Genomic DNA, 23,449 nt, shown 5'->3' with positions numbered 1-23,449 from the left:
AAGAGTTGCTCCTCAACCTATTGAACCTACTGAAAATGTTTACTTTGAAATTCCTTCGGGTATGATAGAGAAACTGCTAGCTAATCCTTTTACAGGAGATGGAACATTACATCCCGATATGCACCTAATCTATGTGGATGAAGTTTGTGGATTATTTAAGCTTGCAGGTCTGCCCAAGGATGTTATCAAGAAGAAGGTCTTCCCTTTATATTTGAAGGGAAAGGCATTGACATGGTTTAGGCTATGTGATGATATTGGATCATAGAACTACAACCGATTGAAATTGGAATTTCATCAGAAGTTTTATCCTATGCTTCTGGTTCATCGTGATCATAATTATATATATATAATTTTTGGCCTTGCGAAGGAGAAAGTATCGCTCAAGCTTGGGGGAGGCTTAAGTTAATGTTATATTCATGCCCCAATCATGAGCTCTCAAGGGAAATTATTATTCAAAAAATTTATGCTCGGCTTTCTCTTAATAATCGCTCCATGCTCGATACTTCTTGTACTGCTTCTTTTATGATGAAGACTACTGAATTCAGATGGGATTTATTGGAAAGAATTAAACGCAACTCTAAAGATTGGGAACTCGATGAAGGTAAGGAGTCAGGTATAACACCTAAGTTTGATTGTGTTAAATCTTTTATGGATACCGATGCTTTTCGTGAATTTAGCACTAAATATGGACTTGACTCTGAGATAGTAGCTTCTTTCTGTGAATCATTTGCTACTCATGTTGATCTCCCTAAGGAGAAGTGGTTTAAATATCATCCTCCCGTTGAAGTAAAAGTAGTCAAACCTATTAAAGTTGAAGAAAAGACTATCACTTATAATGTTGATCCTATTATTCCAACCGCTTATATTGAGAAACCACATTTCCCTGTTAGAATAAAGGATCATGCTAAAGCTTCAACTATGGTTTGTAAGAGTAATGCTAGAACACCTACACCCTCTGAGCAAATTAAAGTTGAACCTAGTATTGCTATGGTTAAGGATCTCTTGGTCGATAATATTGATGACCATGTTATTTACTTCTGTGATGAAGCTGCTAGAATTGCTAGACCCGATACTAAAAATAAACATAGACTTGTTGTTGGCATGCCTGTCATTTCTATTAAAATAGGAGATCATTGCTATCATGGCTTATGTGACATGGGTGCTAGTGCGAGTGCAATACCTCATTCCTTATACGAAGAAATTATGCATGATATTGCACCTGCTGAGATAGAAGGTATTGATGTTACAATTAAGCTTGCCAATAGAGATACTATTTCACCAATTGGGATTGTTAGAGATGTTGAAGTCTTGTGTGGGAAAGTTAAATATCCTACTGATTTTCTTGTTCTTGGTTCCCCACAAGATGACTTTTGTCTAATTATATTTGGTACACCCTTCTTGAATACTATTAGTGCTAAGATAGACTGCAAAAAGGATATTGCTACTGTTGGTTCAGGGGATATGTCTCATGATTTTAATTTTGCTAAATTTTGTAGGCAACCCCATGATAAAGAATTGCCTAGTAAAGATGAAATTATTGGTCTTGCTTCTATTGTCGTGCCTCCTAATGATCCTTTAGAACAATATTTGCTAGACCATGAAAATGATATGTTTATGAATGAAAGAAGGGAAATAGATGAAGTATTCTTTAAACAGGGAACTATTTTGAAACACAACTTGCCTATTGAAATTCTAGGGGATCCTCCTCCACCCAAGGGTGATCCCGTGTTTGAGCTTAAACCATTATCTGATACTTTTAAATATCCTTATCTTGATGAAAAGAAGATATATCCTGTTATTATTAGTGCTAACCTTTTAGAGCAGGAAGAAGAGAAATTATTGAAAAATCTGAAGAAGCACCGTGCTGCTATTGGATATACTCTTGATGATCTTAAGGGCATTAGTCCCACTCTATGCCAGCACAAAATAAAATTTGAGAAAGATGCTAAACCGGTTGTTGATCACCAACGACAGTTAAATCCTAAGTTGAAAGAAGTGGTAAGAAATGAAATACTAAAGCTTCTGGAGGCAGGTATAATTTATCATGTTGCTGATAGTCAGTGGGTAAGTCATGTCCATGGTGTCCCTAAGAAGGGAGGTATTACTGTTGTTCCTAATGATAAAGATGAATTGATCCCACAAAGAATTGTTACAGGTTATGGAATGGTAATTGATTTCCACAAATTAAATAAAGCTACTAGAAAGGATCATTACCCTTTAACTTTTATTGATCAAATGCTAGAAAGATTATCCAAACATACACATTTTTGCTTTCTAGACGGTTATTCTGGTTTCTTTCAAATACCTATGTCTAAAAAGGATCGGAAAAGACTACTTTTACTTGCCCTTTCGGTACCTTTTCTTATAGACGTATGCCTTTTGGTTTATGCAATGCACCTACTACCTTTCAAAGATGTATGACTGCTATATTCTCTGACTTTTGTGAAAAGATTGTTGAGGTTTTCATGGATGATTTCTCCGTGTATGGAACTCCTTTTGATGACTGCTTAAGCAACCTTGATCGAGTTTTGCAGAGATGTGAAGAAGCTAATATTGTCTTGAATTAGGAGTAGTGCCACTTTATGGTTAATGAAGGGATTGTCTTGGGGCATAAAATTTCTGAAAGAGGTATTGAAGTTGATAAAGCTAAAGTTGATGCTATTAAAAATATGTCGTGTCCCAAGGACATTAAAGGTATAATAAGTTTCCTTGGTCATGCCAGTTTTTTAGGAGGTTTATTGAAGACTTCTCAAAAATTTATAGGCCTCTGGCTAATCTCTTACAAAAAGATGTTCCTTTTGTCTTTGATGATGATTGTGTTGAAGCATTTGAAATACTTAAGAGAGCCTTGATTTATGCACCTATAGTTTAGCCACCAGATTGGAATTTACCCTATGAAATTATGTGTGATGCTAGTGATTATGATGTAGGTGTTGTTCTAGGACAACGAGTTGATAAGAAATTAAATGTTATCCAATATGCTAGTAAAACTCTAGACAGTGCTCGGAGAAATTATGCTACTACTAAAAAAGAATTTTTGGCAGTTGTATTTGCTTGTGATAAGTTCAGACCTTATATTGTTGATTCTAAAGTAACTATTCACACTGATCATGCTACTATTAAATATCTTATGGGAAAGAAAGATGCTAAACCTAGACTTATTAGATGGGTTCTCTTGCTACAAGAATTTGATTTGCATATTATTGATAGAAAGGGAGCTGAGAACCCCGTTGCAGACAACTTGTCTAGGTTAGAGAATGTTCTCGATGACCCACTCCCTATTGATGATAGTTTTCCTGATGAACAATTAGCTGTCATAAATGCTTCTCGTACTGCTCCATGGTATGTTGATTATGCTAATTACATTGTTCCTAAATTTATACCACCTAGTTTCACATACCAGCAAAAGAAAAAGGTTTTCTATGATTTAAGACATTACTTCTGGGATGGCCCGCACCTTTATAAAGAAGGAGTAGATGGTGTTATTAGACATTGTGTACCTGAGCATGAACAGGAACAGATCATACGCAAGTGTCACTCTGAGGCTTATGGAGGACACCATGCTGGAGATAGAACTGCACATAAGGTATTGCAATCCGGTTTTTATTGGCCTACTCTTTTCAAAGATGTCCGTAAGTTTGTCTTGTCTTGTGATGAATGTCAAAGAATTGGTAATATTAGTAAACGTCAAGAAATGCCTATGAAGTATTCACTTACTATTGAATCATTTGATGTTTGGGGCTTTGATTATATGGGACCGTTTCCTTCCTCTAATGGGTATACACATATTTTAGTTGTTGTTGATTACGTTACTAAGTGGGTAGAAGCTATTCCAACTAGTAGTGCTAATCATAACACCTCTATTAAGATGCTTAAAGAAGTTATTTTGCCGAGGTTTGGAGTCCCTAGATACTTAATGACTGATGGCAATTCACATTTTATTCATGGTGCTTTTCGTAAATGCTTGCTAAGTATGATGTTAATCATAGAATTGCATCTCCATACCACCCACGGTCTAGTGGTCAAGTAGAACTGAGTAATAAAGAGATTAAATTAATTTTGCAAAAGACTATTAATAGATCTAGAAAGAATTGGTCCAAGAAACTTGATGATGCATTATGGGCCTATAGAACTGCATATAAAAATCCTATGGGTATGCCTCTGTATAAAATGGTTTATGGAAATGCATGTCACTTACCTCTCGAACTAGAACATAAGGCATATTAGGCCATTAAAGAGCTCAATTATGATTTCAAACTTGCTGGTGAGAAGAGACTATTTGACATTAGCTCACTTGATGAGTGGAGAACCCAGGCCTATGAGAATGCCAAGCTATTTAAAGAAAAAGTTAAAAGATGGCATGACAAAAGGATACAAAAGCGTGAGTTTAATGTAGGTGATTATGTTTTGTTATACAACTCTCATTTAAGATTTTTTTGCAAGAAAATTCCTCTCTAAATGGGAATTTCCTTACATTATCGAGGAGGTCTGTCATTCCGGTGCCATAAAAATCAACAACTTTGAAGGCACAAATCCAAAGGTGGTGAACGATCAAAGAATCAATCATTATATCTCGGTAATCCCATAAATGTTGAAACCAATGTTATTGATATGGTAACCCCAGAGGAGTACATAAGGGACACTTTCCAGAACGTTTCAGACTCCGAAAAGGAATAGGTATGTGGTACGGTAAGTAAACCGACTCCAAAACAGTTCTAATAGCATTTTTTCTTCGTTTTGGAATATTTAAGAAAATGGGAAAATAAGAAGTAGTCCGAAAGGGACACGAGGCATCCACGAGGGTGGAGGGCGCGCCCCCTGCGTCATGGGCACCTCGTGTGCCCTCCGGACTCCGTTTTCTTGCACATACTTCTTTTGGTCGGCAAAAATTCATTATATAATCTTCCGAAGGTTTTGACCATCGTACCACGCAAATATCTCCTGCTTTTGTTACGAGCTGTTTTTTCTGACAGATCTAGATCACCATGACGTCTTCAACCGCCCCCAAGGACAAATTTTTCAAGAAGGTCATCAACCCCTACCTCGCGGAGGTGCTGCAACACCCTCAAACCATTGAGATGCGTGAGGTGGTGCTGCACATTCGCGATGTTGAGGGACCAAGGAGGACCGAAAGCGTGGAGACAAGACTCGAAGCAAATGGAGCAACAAGTTTTCAAGTGCTAGGGGATGGTGGAACACGGACTCAACGCCAACCACATGATGATCGCGGAGTTCACCAACAACCACAAGCTGGATGCCAAGAACATTGGGGAGATCATCTTCAAGCTTCACGAGAAAATCAAGCACCTCCAAGCCCAGATCTATGACCTGCAAAACCAAAAGTGTGAGTATGAATATAGATTCAAGAGGATGAGTTTGGTTGCAGATTTGAGGATCCCGAAGACTCGATCATCCTTCTATGATGGTGAGCCTATGCCTTGGAAGATGGGCGACAAGCCTACATCATCAACAACTCCATCATCACCACCTCCGAAGAAAGAGACATAAATACGTGGGTATGGGCACTCCCCTTGACAACTTCCAAGCTTAGGGGAGGTGCCCCGGTATCGTATCACCATCACACTTCTACCTTTACCGTTTTTCTTAGTTCGATCCTTTTGGTTATATCTTGATCTAGTAGAATAAAGTTTAGTATGATCTAGCTTTGAGTTTTGTGTTGATCCTTATCTATGTAATCGAGTCCGTGAGCTATATATAATAAATATTAGTCTTAAGTCGAGGGCTTGGTTATCTTGCTATGATCTTGAGGGAATAAAAGAATAAAAAGAATAAAAAGAAATAAAGAGATCATATTGATCTTATGGAGAGTAATGACTTCACATATAAAGAGTATGATGAATAAAAGTTGTTGAGAGCTGACAAACATAGTTTTGGTCATCGTTGCAATTAATATGAAGTTATAAAGAAAGAGAGGTTTTCAGATATAAATATACTATCTTGGACATCTTTTATGATTGTGAGCACTTATTAAAATATGACATGCTAAAAAGTTGATGTTGGACAAGGAAGACAACGTAATGGGTTATGTTTTCTTATATCCGAAATAAATTATATTGTCATGGATCATCCAACATGTTGAGCTTGCCTTTCCCCCTCATTCTAGCCAAATTCTTTGCACCAAGTAGAGATACTACTTGTGCTTCCAAATATCCTTAAACCCAGTTTTGCCATGAGAGTCCACCATATCTACATATGGATTGAATAAGATCCTTCAAGTAAGTTGTCATTGTTGCAAGCAATAAAAATTGCTCTCTAAATATGTATGATCTATTAGTGTGGAGAAAATAAGCTTTATACGAGCTTGTGATATGGAAGAAATAAAAAGCGACGGACTACATAATAAAGGTCCCTATCACAAATGGCAATATAAAGTGACGTTCTTTTACATTAAGATTTTGTGCATCCAACCATAAAAGCACATGGCAACCTCTGCTTCCCTCTGCGAAGGGACTATCTTTTATTTTTGTCTTATACCTTATACAAAACTCATGGTGATCTTCACCGTTCCTTTTTACACTTTATCCTTTGGCAAGCACTATGTGTTGGAAAGATCCTGATATATAATTGGATGTGGGTTTTCATAATAAAGGTCTCTAATGCATATCTTCGACTGAAGTTGCACTCTTGAGCTTAGCTTTGTCGACAATGGCCTTTGATCTCTCGAGCTGTGGAAGAAGAAGCGAGAATTCCTGAAATATTGTAGAGATGTTGTTAGGAATCTAGAATGGCTCTTAAAAATGAAGTCCAGAAGTTGAAAGAATGGCTACTATCTTGGTATTAAGTTCAGTAGAAGTTGCAAGAAGATATTGCCATGTCGAAGGTGTTGTCCATATTTTATTACCTCTGAGGTTCCACTCTCAAGGAAAACACTCTTCAATCGACTATCTGCAAGATATAACAAGGTAAAAGATTGTCAAAGAGGTCAAGAAAGATTGTTGCGGCTAAATAATAGGAAAACTTGTCAGCCACAGGTTTTTTTGTGCCCCCCTGCATACAAACAACAATCATCAACTTCCATATACATGGACTTTATTTTCTGACAACATGAACTTTGTTGTTGTCGCTGTACATGAACTTCTCCTATAACCAACTATTTGACTGTATAGAGCACCTAGTGCAAGAAAAGAAAAATAGCCTCCTTATCTACTAAAAGGTGATGGTTTGTTGGGTCATCTCTGCACAAACTTTATATATCCAGGGCAGAGTGCACAGAAATGCTAGCTTACAGGCTCTGTCATTAACTTGAGCAACCAGTCCTGCCATCATATGGTACACAATTTATTCAAGCCAGCAATTTCACTTTCAGCCACTTGCTTGGTGGTATTGCATGGCAGGACGTTGCTCCCGCTTCTCACAACTGTCTAGTTGTAGATCTTTACAGGCCTCTAAAATGAATGGCGGTTCTGCGCACAAAATATGAAATTAGCAAAATTCCAGACAACATGCCTGATATTATTGGCACAAGTTGCAACAATGTGCAGCAAGTACCTGGTTAGCACTATGTGCCTTTCTTGGCGCTGTTCCGGGTGCTCCAGTCCAAGATACTGCTCCCAAGCTCCATACATGTTTATCTAAACAAGTTTATGCAATTGAAATCAAATTAGGCGCTACAAAAGCTGCTTCATCAAGTAGATAACTAGCATCGTAGTACCTGAAATCTCGTGGCTACAGTGTCAGAATCTTCAAAATAGTCTGGGCAACCAAGGGATATGTACGCAAATTTCCACTATTCAAATAGAACATTTGTTAGCACCGGCCAAGTACATTTTAACCAATGTTTGCACTAGGTGTCAGCTCCACATACAAAATGCAAGATAAACAAGCCTCGGAGAAATAAAAAGATAGTATGTATCATGCTTAAAGCAGCCCAACAACTTCAAATGGACAAAGCCTAATTTTCTAGAGATTACTGCCAAGCTTAGACCAATGTAGTCGATTAATTATATGCATTGTGGATGATGTGTCATGCAGATAAGCAACTCATGTCCTGGCCCATAGGGAGTTGTCGCCAGTAGGGATGGACCCCCGCTATCTTCCAATAAGTATTAATACTTCCTCCATCCCAAATTAAGTGTCTCAATTTTGTACTAACTTTAGTACAAAGTTGTACTAAAGTTAAGACACTTATTTTGGGACGAAAGGAGTACCTTTCCAATTAGGTTAACACCAATTTAGAGAAGCATAATTTAGTTATTTATTTTAGATTGTTAGACTTCGAAACACAGAGGACCGCTTTGATGAAATTAAGAACCTCCACTATATCCCCCATCACCAAAGAATTCATGAACCAAGGTTTGTGACAGTATGTGTCAGAATATTTAAAGTTCCACATCGAAATATATAGGCGATAAGCCGCTAACGAAAAACCTACCAGAAAAAAGAAAAAGCTTACGCTTTTCATAATCATTTTATGAGCGCCAACCAAAATTTGATATCTAACTGTGTTTCTTAAGCCCCGAGTGAGACCTTGGGCTATAAATGCCAACACGGATATTTGATGTTTGACTGGTGTTAAATATTCTAACTAGTAAGCATACACATATCTCAATAACATCACATCTAACGAAGATTGGGAGGCAAACACAGATGCACTATGCCGCTATAGCAAAAAAATAAAACCACATATTTATATACATTGCAATATATGCTGCAGAAACCATGGAAAAATCCTCTTTACCTTGGAGAAATCCTCATCTGAGACCTTTAGCTTTTTCTGTAAACATTCTTTAATAGAAGATAAGGTCTCATCCTCACGAATAACCATAAAGAAAGGTTCTCCAAAATTTTGAACTTGCTGTGGAAATCAGGATAAATATCAAGCATGTGGTTAACTAGAGATCCAAATATGCTATCAGAAGCAGACCAAGGAAATCTTTCTTAGCAATAATTGCCTTGCCCCCAATTCCATCATTTATGCTGGATGGTGGGCAGAACACAACAATGTCAAATATTGGAGTATTAGAGACACAGCTAAGCATTTCTTTCAGTGAATGACAAAGTAACTTAAAACCAAATGTGGTACAATGACTAAAAGTTCGTCCAACTGCATTTGAGGAACTACTCACAACCAGGCTGTATTTTTTGTGTTTTACAGAACACAACCAATAGCATAATAGGTTTGATGCCAAAAGTTGGCATGCCAAATTTTGGCACTAATATTGGCTAGAGATTGGTTGATTGCTAATTTTCAGAGAGGATTTTTTGTTCAAGGCATATACACAAACAGCTTGTGTGCACTGCTAGTAGAAGAGAGGGCAGCTCGACGCGGACACCCTAGGGCGTGGGGGCAGAGTCGAAGGCGGCAGTAGCATGGAGGAAGAGGGGCAGCAGTAGTATGGAGGAAGAGGGTCGGCGGTAGCATGGAGGAAGAGAGGCGGTAGTGATGACTAGGTGGTGTGCGGCGGCTCTGTTCCGCACAGCGGAGCCGGGAGGCCGGCCGAGACGAGGAAGGTGGCAGTGCAGGGTGGCATGGGCGGCTCTCATGCAGGCGGCGGAGGGAAGAAAGTGAGCACAGGGGAGGGCCACAGGTGGGGGAACATGCATCGAGTCGCCGATCTAGGGAGGCACTGGAGGGAAGAAGGCCACGATGGGAGAGGAGGAAGGTCGCAGCGGCAGAGGAAGAAGGTCGCGGCGGCCGAGGAGAATGGATGCGTCCGCCGTCGGTGATCGAGGAGTGGCGGCGTGGGCATCGTCGGAAGCTGCGGCGGGTGGAGGGGATTGGAAACCTTCGCGGCGACCCGGGACAATGCGGGGGCGGCGGCGAGCCGGGAGGGGGAGGCCGCACGCGGGAAGGAGGAGGCGGCAGAGCTAGTGAGTGGGGGTGGCGGCTCCGGTGGCCAGCAGCGGGTGGGTGTTGGGGTCGGGTGGCCGGCGGCAGGAGGTGCGTCGGGGTCGGGGGTCGCGGCGGGAGGTGGTCGAGGGATCCGACAGTGCGGGAGGTGGGGTGGGGGTTGGGCATGGGCCGATCGTTTTTTTGTTTTTGGGAGTTTGCAAACATCCCATCGGGCCTGTATAAGGGTTGTCTGTGATCCAAATAGTTATTCCAAATATATATATATATAGAACAGTACTATTCTAATTCTGGGATCAAAATAACTATTTGGATCACAGAGCCCTATATAGGAGCGATCGGGTTGTTCCCGAACTCCACAACCCGCTGCGAAAAAAGATTCCTACCCCACCACCCCACAACCGCTCGTCCCTAACCTCTCCCGCGATCCCCTGTGATCCACCGCGACAGCGCCTCCTTCCCCTGGATCCAGCGCCTCTCGCCGCCGTCTCCCCGGCCCCGGCGCGCCTCTCTCCCTCCCCAGATCGCCTCCCGCCGCCTCCTGCTTCTCGCCGCCCCCGTGCCTTCACCCTACAACGTGCCGCCGCCCTACATCTCGCCGCCACTGCCGCCCTCCCTGGATCTCACCGCCGCGTGCCTCCTTGCCCATGGCACTGGCCCACCTTCCCCGGCCCCACCCACCCCCTCCCGGCCGGCCAACCTTCTCCCTTCCTCCCTCCCGGCCGGCGGGCCTCCTCCCTCAACAGCGGCGCGCCTCCTCCCCCACCGCCGGTGTTCCTTTCCCATGGACATCGTGCCTCCTCTCCCATGTCGGCGGACCTTCTTCCACACGGCCAACAGGCATACTCCCCCACGGACAGTGAGCCTCCTCCCCCATGGACGATCCATTCTGTCCAGGCGTCGTCCTCCTCCTGGCTGCGTCCCATCGAGCGCTGCCCCTGCATCTTGCCACCACCGCATCGAGCGCCGCAACACTCAGGTCGTTCGCCACCACCACCTCCGGCCGTTCAACGATGCAGCAGCAAGACGTTCAACGCCTCAGCCCCCTGCAAATCCCATTGTTGCAGCAAACCGGACGAGGCCCATATCTTTCTTCTTCGATAAGATATTTTTGATTGCATACTGTGTTATTTTGCTCTGTCATTTTGCTAATGCCTAAAAAGAAGTTAGATGATGGGCTTCTCATCCCTACTGCGGTCTGCAAGCTGCCTCCAACCTTTGGCAATATTTGTAAAAATGATTGTGCAGATTTTTTGTTACCCCATTTTTAGTTACTGATTGAAGAAAATTTTGTTCATTAGGTGAAAGAACTTGATTTCTTTTGTTCCTTTGTGGAGGAAGAAGGTTACCACAGAGGTAGGGAGAAGGTCAGCATAAAAGCAGGGAGAAGGTCACATAAGGTGCAGAAAGAATGTCAGAGTTCAGCAATGGGATGTGTGATCTTTGTGTTGTTTTTGGGGTGCAGATCATGGGTATGCGATCTCAAATCGTATGTACTATTGAGATGGCCTCCCTTAGCCTCAAACCATATTGCCTACAAATATGATAGTCGCAATGCTACCGTCATGTGTGTAAAGAGAATTAGATATGTACATGTACACAACCTACAACAACTTTACGGGGAGTTGATAGATTATTCAGTGGTTGTTGCTGCCGCTACTTATTTTTTCTTGAGATGGTCTTCATCACCATTCAATAATTCACTTGTTTCTTGGTTGCATCTAGTTCCCTCGCTCCACCTCAACACTGTTTCCTTCAGCTAGATCTCCCTTGTTATTTTGTATTCTTATTTTCTTTTCATAAAACATTTCCTCTGAAATACGGATCCGATGATGTAGCTTTGACTATTCATGAAAACATGGTGAAAATTGTACATGCTCTGTAGGTCAAATTTTTTGCTTTAATTTATTTTTTGTGAATGTTAAAATGTTGTGTTCGAGAAGGTCGAGTGTGTTATCTCAGCAAGTTCAAATAAAACAAATAAACATGCAAGGTCAAACATCGGAGAGTTGCGATTTTTTAGAACTTCAAGTGACAAACAAATTTGAAAAGAGCACAAAACAAAATTTAAGTCTAGAAAAATCACTTCAAAACACTAGCAAGAAAAAGAATGTTCTCTTTGTTATCAAGCACAAAACAAAAATTAATGAAAGGGGGAATGCAATTTACGCATTTTGTGAAAGAACTAAGAAGTTCGAGTTAAACTAATAGAGTAGTTTGATTTTAATAAATAATTCAATTTTTTCGTTTCCATAAATAAAATCAAGAAGTTCAAAATTTAAATATAGAGAAGTTCAAGAATCATAAAAAGGACTTTCATTGTTTCTTAAAAAAACTCGAGAAGTTGAAATTGAAATAATGGACAATTCAATATTTATTACAAAACTATGATATTGCCTTTACTGAAAGAAATTAATCAAGAAGTCCAAATTACAAAAATAGAGAAGTTTCATATTTATGACAAAACTCAGATCTTCCTTGTTACTAAAAAATAAAATGAAGAAGTTCAAATTAAAAAAAGGAGAAGTTCGATGGATATAGAAAAACCAAAATTCTTTCAGTTTCTAGGAAAAAATAAAAGTATGAGGTTTAATTTAAAAAAAGTTGGATGCTTATTTAAAAATATGATTTTTCTAAGAATAAGACTAAGAAGTTCAAGTTAAAATAAAAGAGAAGTCCAAAGATTATGAAAAACTCAGATTTTTCGCGTTACTAAAGTATAAAAAGAAGAAGTTCAAATTAAGAAAAGGAACAACTAAAAAAAGTTTAAAAATAGATTTTTCCCCATTTCTTAAAAAAACTAGAAGTTCAAACGAAAATAATGAAGTGGTTCCATGTTTATTTAGAAACTAAGATTTTATCGTTATTAAAATACTCAAATGTCCCTTAGTATTGAAGAATCAACCATGAAGTTCACAATTGAAAAAAAAGATTGAGAAATAAAACCAGGAAGTCCATATTAAAAAGATGGAGAAGTTCGATGATTATAGAAAACTCAGATTTTCCTTGTTATTAAAGAATGGAAGCAAGAAGTTCAAAAATAAAATAACAAGAAGTTCAACTTTTAAAAATAGAGCGCTTCAAAATTTCATAAAAAAGATTAAGAAGTAAACCAGGAAGTCCATATTAAAAAGATGGAGAAGTTCGATGATTATAGAAAACTCAGATTTTCCGCATTATTAAAGAATGGAAACAAGAAGTTCAAAAAATTAAAATAAGAAGTTCAACTTTTAAAAATAGAGCGCTTCAAAATTTCATAAAAAAGGATTAAGAAATAAAACAGGAAGTCCATATTAAAAAGATGGAGAAGTTCGATGATTATAGAAAACTCAGATTTTCCTCGTTATTAAAGAGTGAAGACAAGAAGTTCAAAAATAAAATAACAAGAAGTTCAACTTTTAAAAATAGAGCGCTTCAAAATTCATAAAAAAGTATTAAGAAATTCAGATTAATATTTATAAAAAAACTCAGATATTTTCACGTAACTGAGAGAAGTTCAGATTGATAACTGCTAGAAGTTAATGAACTACACGGTGTGCATTTTGTATTAAAAAAAGAATAAATAAGCAAAGACTAAAAGTTTTGTTTTTATAAGTTCAAGTCCATCATCAGAGAAAGTTAAAGAAATTATTGTGAGAGAGGTTCGTACAAAAAGAATATCATTTGTGTAACACGGACGAATGGATGAGAAAATTACAAATAAAAATACGTCATAGAAGTTCAACGTGAAAACAGTAGGTAGTTCAACTACTATAGTGAATGAATTTCAGATAAAAAACTCTTAAAATCGTCACGAGTATGAAAAAACGATCAACATGGGAAAGTCGCGTGTTTACATCAGCTTTCCACCGATATATTACTTGCTCAATTCCGGTGAGTGTTCCGGTAAGTGCATGGAGAGTTGTGGGAAAAAAATCACATGAAAAACAGAGTGAAGTTCAGGTACATGCGTCGAGAAGTTCAGGTTATTCACGCAGTGCATTTTCAAAGAATTCGTTTCGCGATAAAGGCAGAACGCACGATCTTGCTATTTTTGAAATTATTTAAAAACGGCTAGGAATCAGAGAAAACCATCAACATGAAAAAGTTTCGCATTTTCCATAGCTTTTCAGCGGTATATTATTTGCCCCATTCCGATAAAGTTTGTAGAAATTACGGCAAAAATACATTTTTAGCCATTTTCAAAACTGACATAAAACTGTAATGAATTAGGAGAAACAATATATACAAAAAAGTTTCGCATTTCTTCAAGATTTCAAACGACATATCATTTTCTGCATTTGGACGTACAGTTAAAAAATTAACGTAAAAATACCAACTCAGTGGAACTTGTACTGTTTCTAAATTACTTTTAAACCTTTCAAAATTAGGAAAAACTTTTAACATGAAAAATTAGCACATTTTCATAAGCTTTACAACGTCATATTATTTGCCTCAATTGGATTAGCCATTTAGAAATGACATCAAAAATACGAACTCGGGTGTTTCGTTTGCGAAATTCTACGATTTTCCGAATTACTCTTTAACCGTAGGGATTTAGAGAAAACTTTCAACATGTGGAAGGAGCGGTTTTGCAGCAGCTTTCCAACGCCATATTATTTGCCTCATTCCGATAAACGGTTTAAAAATGTGATCGAAAATACGATTCACGTTTTTTGTATGAAGAAAAACCGATTTTCAAAACTTCTCTTAAACCGCTTACATTTTGTCAAAAATTTAACTTGGGTTGTGATACTGGTGTTCATAGCTTTCCAACAGTATATAGCAAGCCCCATTTGGACACCTTTTAGCAGAAGTTCAACCTAGCACACGGGGAAGGTCAGGCGTGTTACTTGGGAAGTTCATGTTGTGATTAGAATATTATTCTGATCCCGTGATCAGAATAGTGTTTATGTATATATATATATATATATATATATATATATATATACATACATACCAGCTATTCTGCAACCCATTCCTAAATAAGTTATTCAGGAACTGTTCCTAACTGCTCGAAAACAGATAAGCTAACTGTGCGTCATATACTAGTTAACTGTCGGTCGGACTTTTTGTGGCACTGTTTTTTTGCACTATTTTTTTATCGTAATTTTTGAACCGTTTATCGGAATGATGCAAATGACATAGCGTTGGATAGCTACTGAATAGGCGGAATTTCTGTATGTTGATCGTTGTCCCAAAATCCTTACAATTTTTAAACAAAATTTAAAAAACTAGAAATTCTTCAAACACGTTTTCAGTGTTTTTGTGAAAGAAATTTCCAAACTGTTTGTCAGAATGATGCGTATAATACACCATTGGAAAGCTATGGATTAGCCCGAACTTTGGCATATAGAACTCGTTTTCAGATTCGCCATGGGTTAAGAGTAGTTTTCAAAAAACTAATGATATTTTTGTCATTTTTCCTGAACTGCTACAGTACATGTGAGGGAGTCCTGGATTAGGGGGTGTTCGGGTAGCCGGACTATACCTTCAGCCGGACTCCTGGACTATGAAGATACAAGATTGAAGACTTCGTCCCGTGTTCGGATGGGACTTTCCTTGGCGTGGAAGGCAAGCTTGGCGATGCGGATATTCAAGATCTCCTACCATTGTAACCGACTCTGTGTAACCCTAACCCTATCCGGTGTCTATATAAACCGGAGGGTTGTAGTCCGTAGGCAATCAACTCCATACACAACAATCAGACCATAGGCTAGCTTCTAGGGTTTAGCCTCCTTGATCTCGTGGTAGATCTACTCTTGTACTACCCATATCATCAATATTAATCAAGCAGGAGTAGGGTATTACCTCCATCGAGAGGGACCGAACTTGGGTAAAACAAAGTGTCCCCAGCCTCCTGTTACCATCCGGCCTAGACGCACAGTTCGGGACCCCCTACCCGAGATCCGCCGGTTTTGACACCGACATTGGTGCTTTCATTGAGGGTTCCTCTGTGTCGTCGCTTTTAGGCTCGATGGCTCCTTCGATCATCAACAACGATGCAGTCCAGGGTGAGACTTTTCTCCCCGGACAGATCTTCGTCTTCAGCGGCATCGCACTGCGGGCCAATTCGCTTGGCCACCTCAAGCAGATCGAAAGCTACGCCCCTGGCCATCAGGTCAGGTTTGGAAGCCTAAACTACACGACTGACATCCGCAGGGACTTGATCTTTGACGGATTCGAGCCACAGCCAAGCGCTCCGCACTGTCTCGATGGGCATGACATAACTCTACCACGGAACAGCGCCTTGGAGGCCGCACACGCATCGGTTTCGACCATTGATTCGGAGCCTACTGCGCCGATCGAGGATCAGCGGTTAGACGCTGCCTCAGGGGCTGCGATCTCAGAGGCGATTGAGCCGAACTCCAGCCCCGCACTCCGCATGGCCCGTGACTCCGAGGAGCCGGATTCCTCTCCGAGCTCCGAGCCCCCCGCGCCCCTACCGATCGAATCCGATTGGGCGCCGATCATGGAGTTCACCGCCGCGGACATCTTTCAGCACTCGCCCTTCGGCGACATCCTGAATTCTCTAAAGTCTCTCTCTTTATCAGGAGAGCCCTGGCCAAACTACGGTCAGGAAGGATGGGATACGGACGATGAAGAAATTCAAAGCCCACCCACCACCCACTTGGTAGCCACTGTCGACAATTTAAACGACGTGCTCAACTTCGACTCCGGAGTCATCGACAGCATGGATGACGATGCAGGAGATACCGACGAAACAACGCCCATAGGGCATTGGACAGCCACCTCATCTTACGATGTGTACATGGTGGATACCCCTAAAGGAAGCGATAACGAGGAAAAAGGGGATGGGACGGGAGATCGACCCCTCGAAAAGCAATCAAAGCGCCGGCGTAAACGCCGACCCAAGCCCCGCCTCGACAAAAACCCAGCCATAGAGCAGGACGAGCAGGCCTTAGAGCAACCATCTGAATAGGGCAACACGGATAGAGAAACCGAACATCCCTCCCCCGGCGAAAACGGCATCCCGGACGACCTCACGCCGAATAAACCTATGGAGCAGAAGAATCTCCACGAGAGGCTCGTTGCAACCGCACGCAGCCTAAAGAAGCAGAAGCGGAAGCTAAAAACAGCGGAAGATGCACTCCGGATTAGATGGAGCAAAGTAATCAATACCACAGATAAGTACGATGATAGTCGCCACACTAAAAGCTATCCGAAAAGAAAGCTACTGCCTGAATTCGATGAAGAGGCCCTAGAGCCCTCGCATTCAAAAAATGAAAAAGCCACACGGTCGGATAGATGACCCCATAAAGCGGCAAGCGGCGCCGCACCTAGATCGGCATGCAACCCATTTAAGGATCCGCATCATGGCCCAGTCAGGTCCATTTATGGGCCAAGAAAGCAAGCTCTTGTAAGCAACGCTATGAAGCCATCATCAGAATCCGGCACACCCAAATACAGGGGCACCGCACACCCCCTATGTTTCACCGATGAGGTCCTGGACTATGAATTCCCAAAGGGATTCAAACCCGTAAACATAGAGGCATATGATGGAACAACAGACCCTGGAGTCTAGATCGAGGACTATATCCTCCACATACACATGGCTAGAGGAGATGATCTCCACGCCATAAAATATCTACCCCTCAAGCTTAAAGGGCCAGCCCGACATTGGCTTAAAAGCCTTCCCGAAAACACAATTGGAAGCTGGGAAGAGCTCGAGGATGCTTTCCGAGAAAACTTTCAAGGGACCTATGTCCGCCCTCCGGATGCAGACGATCTTAGTCACATAACTCAGCAACCCGGAGAATCAGCTCGGCAGTTCTGGAATAGATTCCTCACTAAAAAGAATCAGGTAGTCGACTGTCAGGACGCCGAAGCCTTAGCAGCTTTCAGGCATAATGTCTGAGACGAATGGCTCGCCAGACACCTCGGCCAAGAAAAGCCAAGAACAATGGCCGCACTAACAAGCCTCATGACCCGCTTTTGTGTAGGGGAGGATAGCTGGTTGGCAAGGTGCAGCCCCAGCGACCCAAGTACATCCGAAACTAGGGATGGAAACGGAAAACCACGACGCAACAAGGACCGTCGCTGGACTAAAAACAAAAGTCCGAAGAGCACGGCAGTCAATGCCGGATTCAAAGGCTCACGACAAAATAAGGAAAAATCGCCCCCCAGGATAACAGGGACGATCCATCCAACCTAAATAAAATCCTGGACAGGATATGTCAGATACACAGTACTCCCGGGAAGCCTGCTAACCATACCCACAGAGACTGTTGGGTTTTCAAACAATCTGGCAGACTCAATGCCGAACACAAGGGGCTCGACACACCAAGCGAAGACGAGGACGAACCCCAAAAGCAGAGTACCAAGAAACAAAAGAACTTCCCACAAGAAGTAAAAACAGTGAACTCACTTCACATAACAAAACGTGCGGCGCCCGTAAAGGTACGCACCACATGGCCTAAAGGGTCCTGCCACTGGTTGTCAAAACCGATCATCTTCGATCAGCTAGATTATTCTAGGAATATCAAGAATGTAGGCTGGACTGCCTTGATACTCGATCCAATAATTGGCGGACTCAAGTTTTCAAATGTCCTTATGGAAGGCGGCAGTGGACTAAACCTGATATATCAGGATACAATCCAGCACATGGGGATAAACCCAGCAAGAATCCGCCGCAGCAAAACCTCCTTTCAAGGGGTAATACCTGGTCCGGACACCCATTGTACGGGTTTTCTCCGGCTCACAGTCACATTCGGCTCTGCCGATAACCTCCGCCGTGAAAAGCTGACCTTCCACATCGTCCCGTTCTCAAGTCGCTATCAAGCACTACTGGGACGCGAAGCTTTCGCTCGCTTTAATGCAATACCGCATTATGCATCTCTTACGCTTAAGATGCCCGGTCCACGAGGCATCATCTCTTTGAAAGGGAAGCACTAAAGTGCGCCTCCCCAAGCGGAGGACTGTGTGGCCGCTTTGACAGCCCCATAGCAAAATGGCCTCACCGGCAAAAAAACTTCAAAATAGGTCATTTAAGACCATGAACGCGGATAGACAAGTTCGGTGCAAAATCATCATTGATGCAGGCCTAGAAGACATATAACCCCGCACTAGGGGCTCCATGCATATACAATAAGAGACAATAAAGCTCAAACTTATATATCTTACTTTATACTTTGCTTATTTTAAACTTTTTCGGCACGACCCGTTTTCAACTCAGCTCCTCTCTTTTACAGATGAACGTCGTGCGGCGCCCGTCCAGGATACGGCACAACGGAGACACAGGCGCAGACGTGCAGTAGGGACCCGTCCTAAAGGATTCTTTTTAGATTAAGACCCTGCGTAAACCTTTTTTACTGTCTCTTGTTGCTACACATCCCCTGGTTTTTCCTTTCTAACATAACCAAGGAGGAGGCTGGCGTCTTGGCATATGGCCACGTTGGAATTTTTGCACGTACCTGGACACTAGGGGCTTTTTTAAATAAAGAGTGTTGTTTGGCCCGCACTCATAAAGACCGAACACCTTAGGGAGTGTTCAGCGTCACGAGTTTTGGCATTATATGCATCAGCTCCGAATCATGTCTTTGGTCAAATGTTGGGTTGCCCGGCTCCTGAGTTCGGCTACCTTACGTTCCACTCTATCCGCTAAGGTAGCACCAGGAGAACTACTGCGATTGTGCCCCTGGTTCGGCCAGGGCGAGCACCTCAGTAGAGAAAGCCGGAAACTGACTGTCATGATGTAGCGTGAGACTGGTCAGCCACTCGATGACCGATCGGAATCTATCGGATTCCTCCACTTTAACGAAGGTCCGCTTCCCGGTCAGGCACATACACGCCCCAAATTTGGACGAGCGCAGTTGCTACCAAGGAGCTACCTAAAGAGTCTCATTTTCAAACTCCTATGGCTAAGTGAAAGTGTTAAAGCATTATAGTCTGGTTGCCTGGCCCGCTGCGCTATCACCTCCTTTGTAGGACCAAGACGTTGGGTTAAGTGTGAAAATGCGTCTTCTGCAAGCACCCCCGCACTATGTGCGTGGGGGCTGAAGCCAACGACTGCCATCTTTCAGATTCTATATACATATATATATATATATCTTAAAACGGCCGCATAGAAGGTGTTAATAATACTTGGAGGCACAAGTATAAAAAAGGCCACTACAATTTATCAAAATATTACTTTATAATTACATACGCTATCATAACATAGCATCTTTCGGGCACAGCGTCTCTATTACACGAGCGCCTTCAAGAACTTCCTGAAAATAGTGGTCGGAGGGTACTCGGCTTTTGTCCGAATCTCGGGACGCAACAACGGTGGTCTCCATCTCTGCCCAGTATGTCTTAACACGGGCAAGAGCCATCCATGCGCCCTCTATGCATGCTGACCTCTTCATTGCATTTATACGCGGCACCGCGTCAAGGAATTGCTGCACCAAGCTGAAATAACTCTTCGGCTCCGATCTCCCAGGCCACAGATGACCCATGACGTACTTCATGGCGAGTCCGGACAATCTATTAAGTTCGGCCCATTGGGCCAGGCGATCGTCCACTGCTAGTGGACGCTCTGGATTGTGGAACTGTGACCAGAAAAGCTTTTCCACTTCGCGATCTTCTAGATCTCGAAAGTGTTCGGTCGCATCAGCAGCACTTGCTGCCAAATCCAGATAGGTGTCCTCCACACTCCACATCCGGTCCAACGGAGGAAACTTCGGATCACAAAACTTCCTCCACAGCATAAAGGGCTTTCCCGCCGCAATCTGTTCGGCCTGATGCAGCTCCTCCTTCGCAGCTCTCATCGCAGAGCGAGCGTCCTTGGCATCAGCAATGGCCCTCTCTAAGTCCGTCTGTCTTGCCCGGTCTTCTTCCTCAAGAAGTTTGCAACGGTCTGCAGCGCTCTTTAACTTCTCGGCCATCTCGGCTATCTCTTCTTTGCTTCGGCAGTGAGCAGCCTGTTCGGCTCTCAGCTCTTCAAGGGCCTTCTTGGCAGCGGCATCACTTTTTCTGGCTTGCTCCTTAGCTAGGGCAAGTTCTGCCCTAAGATTCTCCACGGCGACCATACCATTTGCGTCAAGCACACACATTGTAAGACACTAGCATGAAGCTCCTCTTACTGGATGCCTCCCGAAGAATTACATACCTTGAGCCTCATCAAGCTGCTTGTTAACAAGCGCGATGTCGGCATCTGCCACGTCCAGTTGCCGCTTTAGTTCGGCCACATCACCATTTCGGCCTGATTCCGGACACCTCGCCACCTATATTCAAAGGCGACATCTTAGACCTGGGATTATGATCCTCTGCGTGCCGTCATTTCTTAACAACGCGCAGAGTCTCAGGGGCTACTATCTACACAGGGCGCATCTTACTTATGCACAACTGACAAAAGTGTACATTATCTAACGTACCTCAAAACCCATCAGTAAACTTTTGACGGCCTCATGCAATCCGCTTTCTGCGGATGAAATCCTTTCAATCACCATGCCCATCAATGCACGGTGCTCCTCTGAGATAGAAGCTCGCCCCAGCAGAACCTTCAGCTCCTCCGGCCGAGCACCAGACGGTGCCGGACTTGTCCTACGGCCTCTTTCGAAGGCCGGACATGGAGAACCTTGGGGGGCCACATAGCTATCTTCCGCCCCTGCCGGATTCAGAGAAACCCTCCGTGACGACACCTCAGGGTTGCCCGCCTCGCTAGGCGATACAGTAGTGGGAGGCGTCCCGCTCTCCATCATCTCTGGAAGAAGGTCCCCCGAAGATGAGCTCTGCTGAGAAGGGCTGAGGTCCGAGCTACAAGGTAAAATTTCGGTTAATCTTCTCAGATATAAATCAAGGATTTCTCTCATCCCTCAAAAGGAAAATCTTTTCTCCACTTACGGCTTGCTGGAGGGCTGATCCCCTTGAGGGCGTAGTCTGGCCGAGGAACTCCCCAGCGCCGGACCCTCTGACGAGGATTTTCTCCCCCGTTTCGAGGCCATGGTTTCTGGGTCGTCAGAGGCGGCTCTCTTCTTCCCCTTAGGAGAGGAATTGTCGGTTCCTCCCTTCGGAGCAGCCTCCTTCGAGGAGGCCATAGCTTCCTTGTCCTCCCCCTCCAAAGGCATTATCTCCAGCATCCTGACTAGCACAGGATCCGGCCTGGTTTCAGGAAGGGGAGCCGAACACCTGATCAGCTTCGCCTTCGCTATCCACTCCTGTTTAAAAGGACGGCTAATTTAGGGGCAAGTTTATGACAATTATACGGATAGAAGGTCCGGGCACAAGGTTGCTTACTTGAGTATCCGGGCGATTGCAGCTTAGGCCTGCGTCCTCGGTTAAATCCGGACACACCTCTTGTGATCCGAAGAACAGTCTATACATCTCCAAGGGTGTTGCGCCCATAAAATTCTGGAGAGCTCGCGGTCCCTCCGGATTAAACTCCCACGGACGAAGGGGGCGATGTTTGCCGGGCAATATTCGGTGAACCAGCATGACCTGCGTCACCTTGACCAAACTGAGGTCTCCTTCCAAGAGATCCTTAATTCGGCCCTGTAACAGGGGCACGTCTTTGGGCAAACCCCAATCTAATCCTTTGTTGACCCATGACGCTAGCCGTGATGGGGGACCCGAGCGAAAGGCAGGAGGCGCCGCCCACTTGGCGCTCCTGGGAGCGGTGATATAGAACCATTCTCGTTGCCACAAGCCGAGCTCCTCTTGAAAGAAGCCCTCGGGCCATGGAGCATCAGCCTTCTTACTTATGATGGCACCTCTGCACTCTGCGTGTCGTCCCTCAATCATCTTCGGCTCCACTCCAAAGGTCTTGAGCCATAATCCGAAGTGAGGAGTAATTCGGAGGAACACTTCACACACAACGATGAATGAGGAAATTTGGAGGATGGACTCCTGAGCTAAGTCATGAAATTCCAGCCCGTAATAAAACAGCAGCCCCCTCACGAAGGGATCCATCAGGAAGCCTAACCCCCAAAGGAAGTGAGACATGAACACTATGCTCTCACCGGGCTGGGGATTGGGAATAGCCTGCCCTTGAGCAGGCAACCTATGCGGAATTTCGGCGGTCAAGAACTTAGCCTCTCTCAACTTTAGCACGTCTTCCTCCGTGACTGAGGAGGGCATCCATCGGCCTTGAAGGTCGGAGCCGGACATTTTCGAAAGTCCGAAGCGCCTGGAATCTGAAGCCTAGGGTGTTGGAACTCGAGGCGACGGGCGAACTCGTTTTGAGATTGAAAAAAGGGTAATGCCTTGGTCTCTTTATAAGATGTTGAATACCAGGAGCCCTCCCCGTAAGCCTTTGGGACTCGCCTTTAATCGAGAAAATATGCTAACGGGCACGATTGGGTTACCCATGTCCGTATTGATGAGAATCCCGTAAAAAGGGCACACGATCTCTGCTTTGACAAGACGTGCCAAGGAAACCGCCTCGCAAAACATGTTGAGGTGGAAAAGTTAAAAACGATTCAAGTAAAGGACTTGGCCGTAGTGTGGTAGTGCACTGCGGAATACGTCAGCAGATTTGATTTGTGTCAATATTATTCTCTGTATGGCAATATGTGGAAACTTATTTTACAGAGCCGAACACTACTCTTTGTGCTTACAAATCTTCTACGAAGGACTTGGAGGAGGAACCCGCCTTGCAATGCCGAAGACAATTTGCGCACTAGACTCTCGTCATTGAAGCCTGGTTCAGGGGCTACT

The 23,449-nt window shown here is 43.1% G+C and overlaps 1 protein-coding gene across 2 annotated transcripts; it reads right to left on the bottom strand.

Moving 5' to 3' along the window:
• Positions 1-6,409: 6,409 nt before the first annotated feature.
• Positions 6,410-9,983, bottom strand: LOC123188472 (ubiquitin C-terminal hydrolase 12). Of its 2 annotated transcripts, XR_006494694.1 has the most exons (6): positions 8,699-9,983; positions 7,673-7,747; positions 7,510-7,592; positions 7,248-7,424; positions 6,863-6,906; positions 6,410-6,710 (listed from the first exon to the last, which is right to left on the bottom strand). XR_006494694.1 is itself a non-coding variant. In XM_044600612.1 (4 exons), exons 1-4 carry the CDS (start codon positions 8,783-8,785, stop codon positions 7,397-7,399), a joined length of 273 nt encoding a protein of 90 aa, XP_044456547.1. In that variant the 5' UTR covers positions 8,786-9,983; the 3' UTR covers positions 7,018-7,396. The 2 variants fall into 2 exon arrangements, 1 of the variants encoding a protein (XP_044456547.1); XM_044600612.1 differs by lacking the exons at positions 6,410-6,710; positions 6,863-6,906 and having other exon boundaries at positions 7,018-7,424.
• Positions 9,984-23,449: the final 13,466 nt, after the last annotated feature.

This window comes from Triticum aestivum, chromosome 2A (assembly GCF_018294505.1).
Source record: "Triticum aestivum cultivar Chinese Spring chromosome 2A, IWGSC CS RefSeq v2.1, whole genome shotgun sequence".
NCBI lineage: Eukaryota > Viridiplantae > Streptophyta > Magnoliopsida > Poales > Poaceae > Triticum > Triticum aestivum.
Note: the sequence above shows the minus strand (reverse complement) of the source record. Positions and strands in the feature narration are given on the sequence as shown.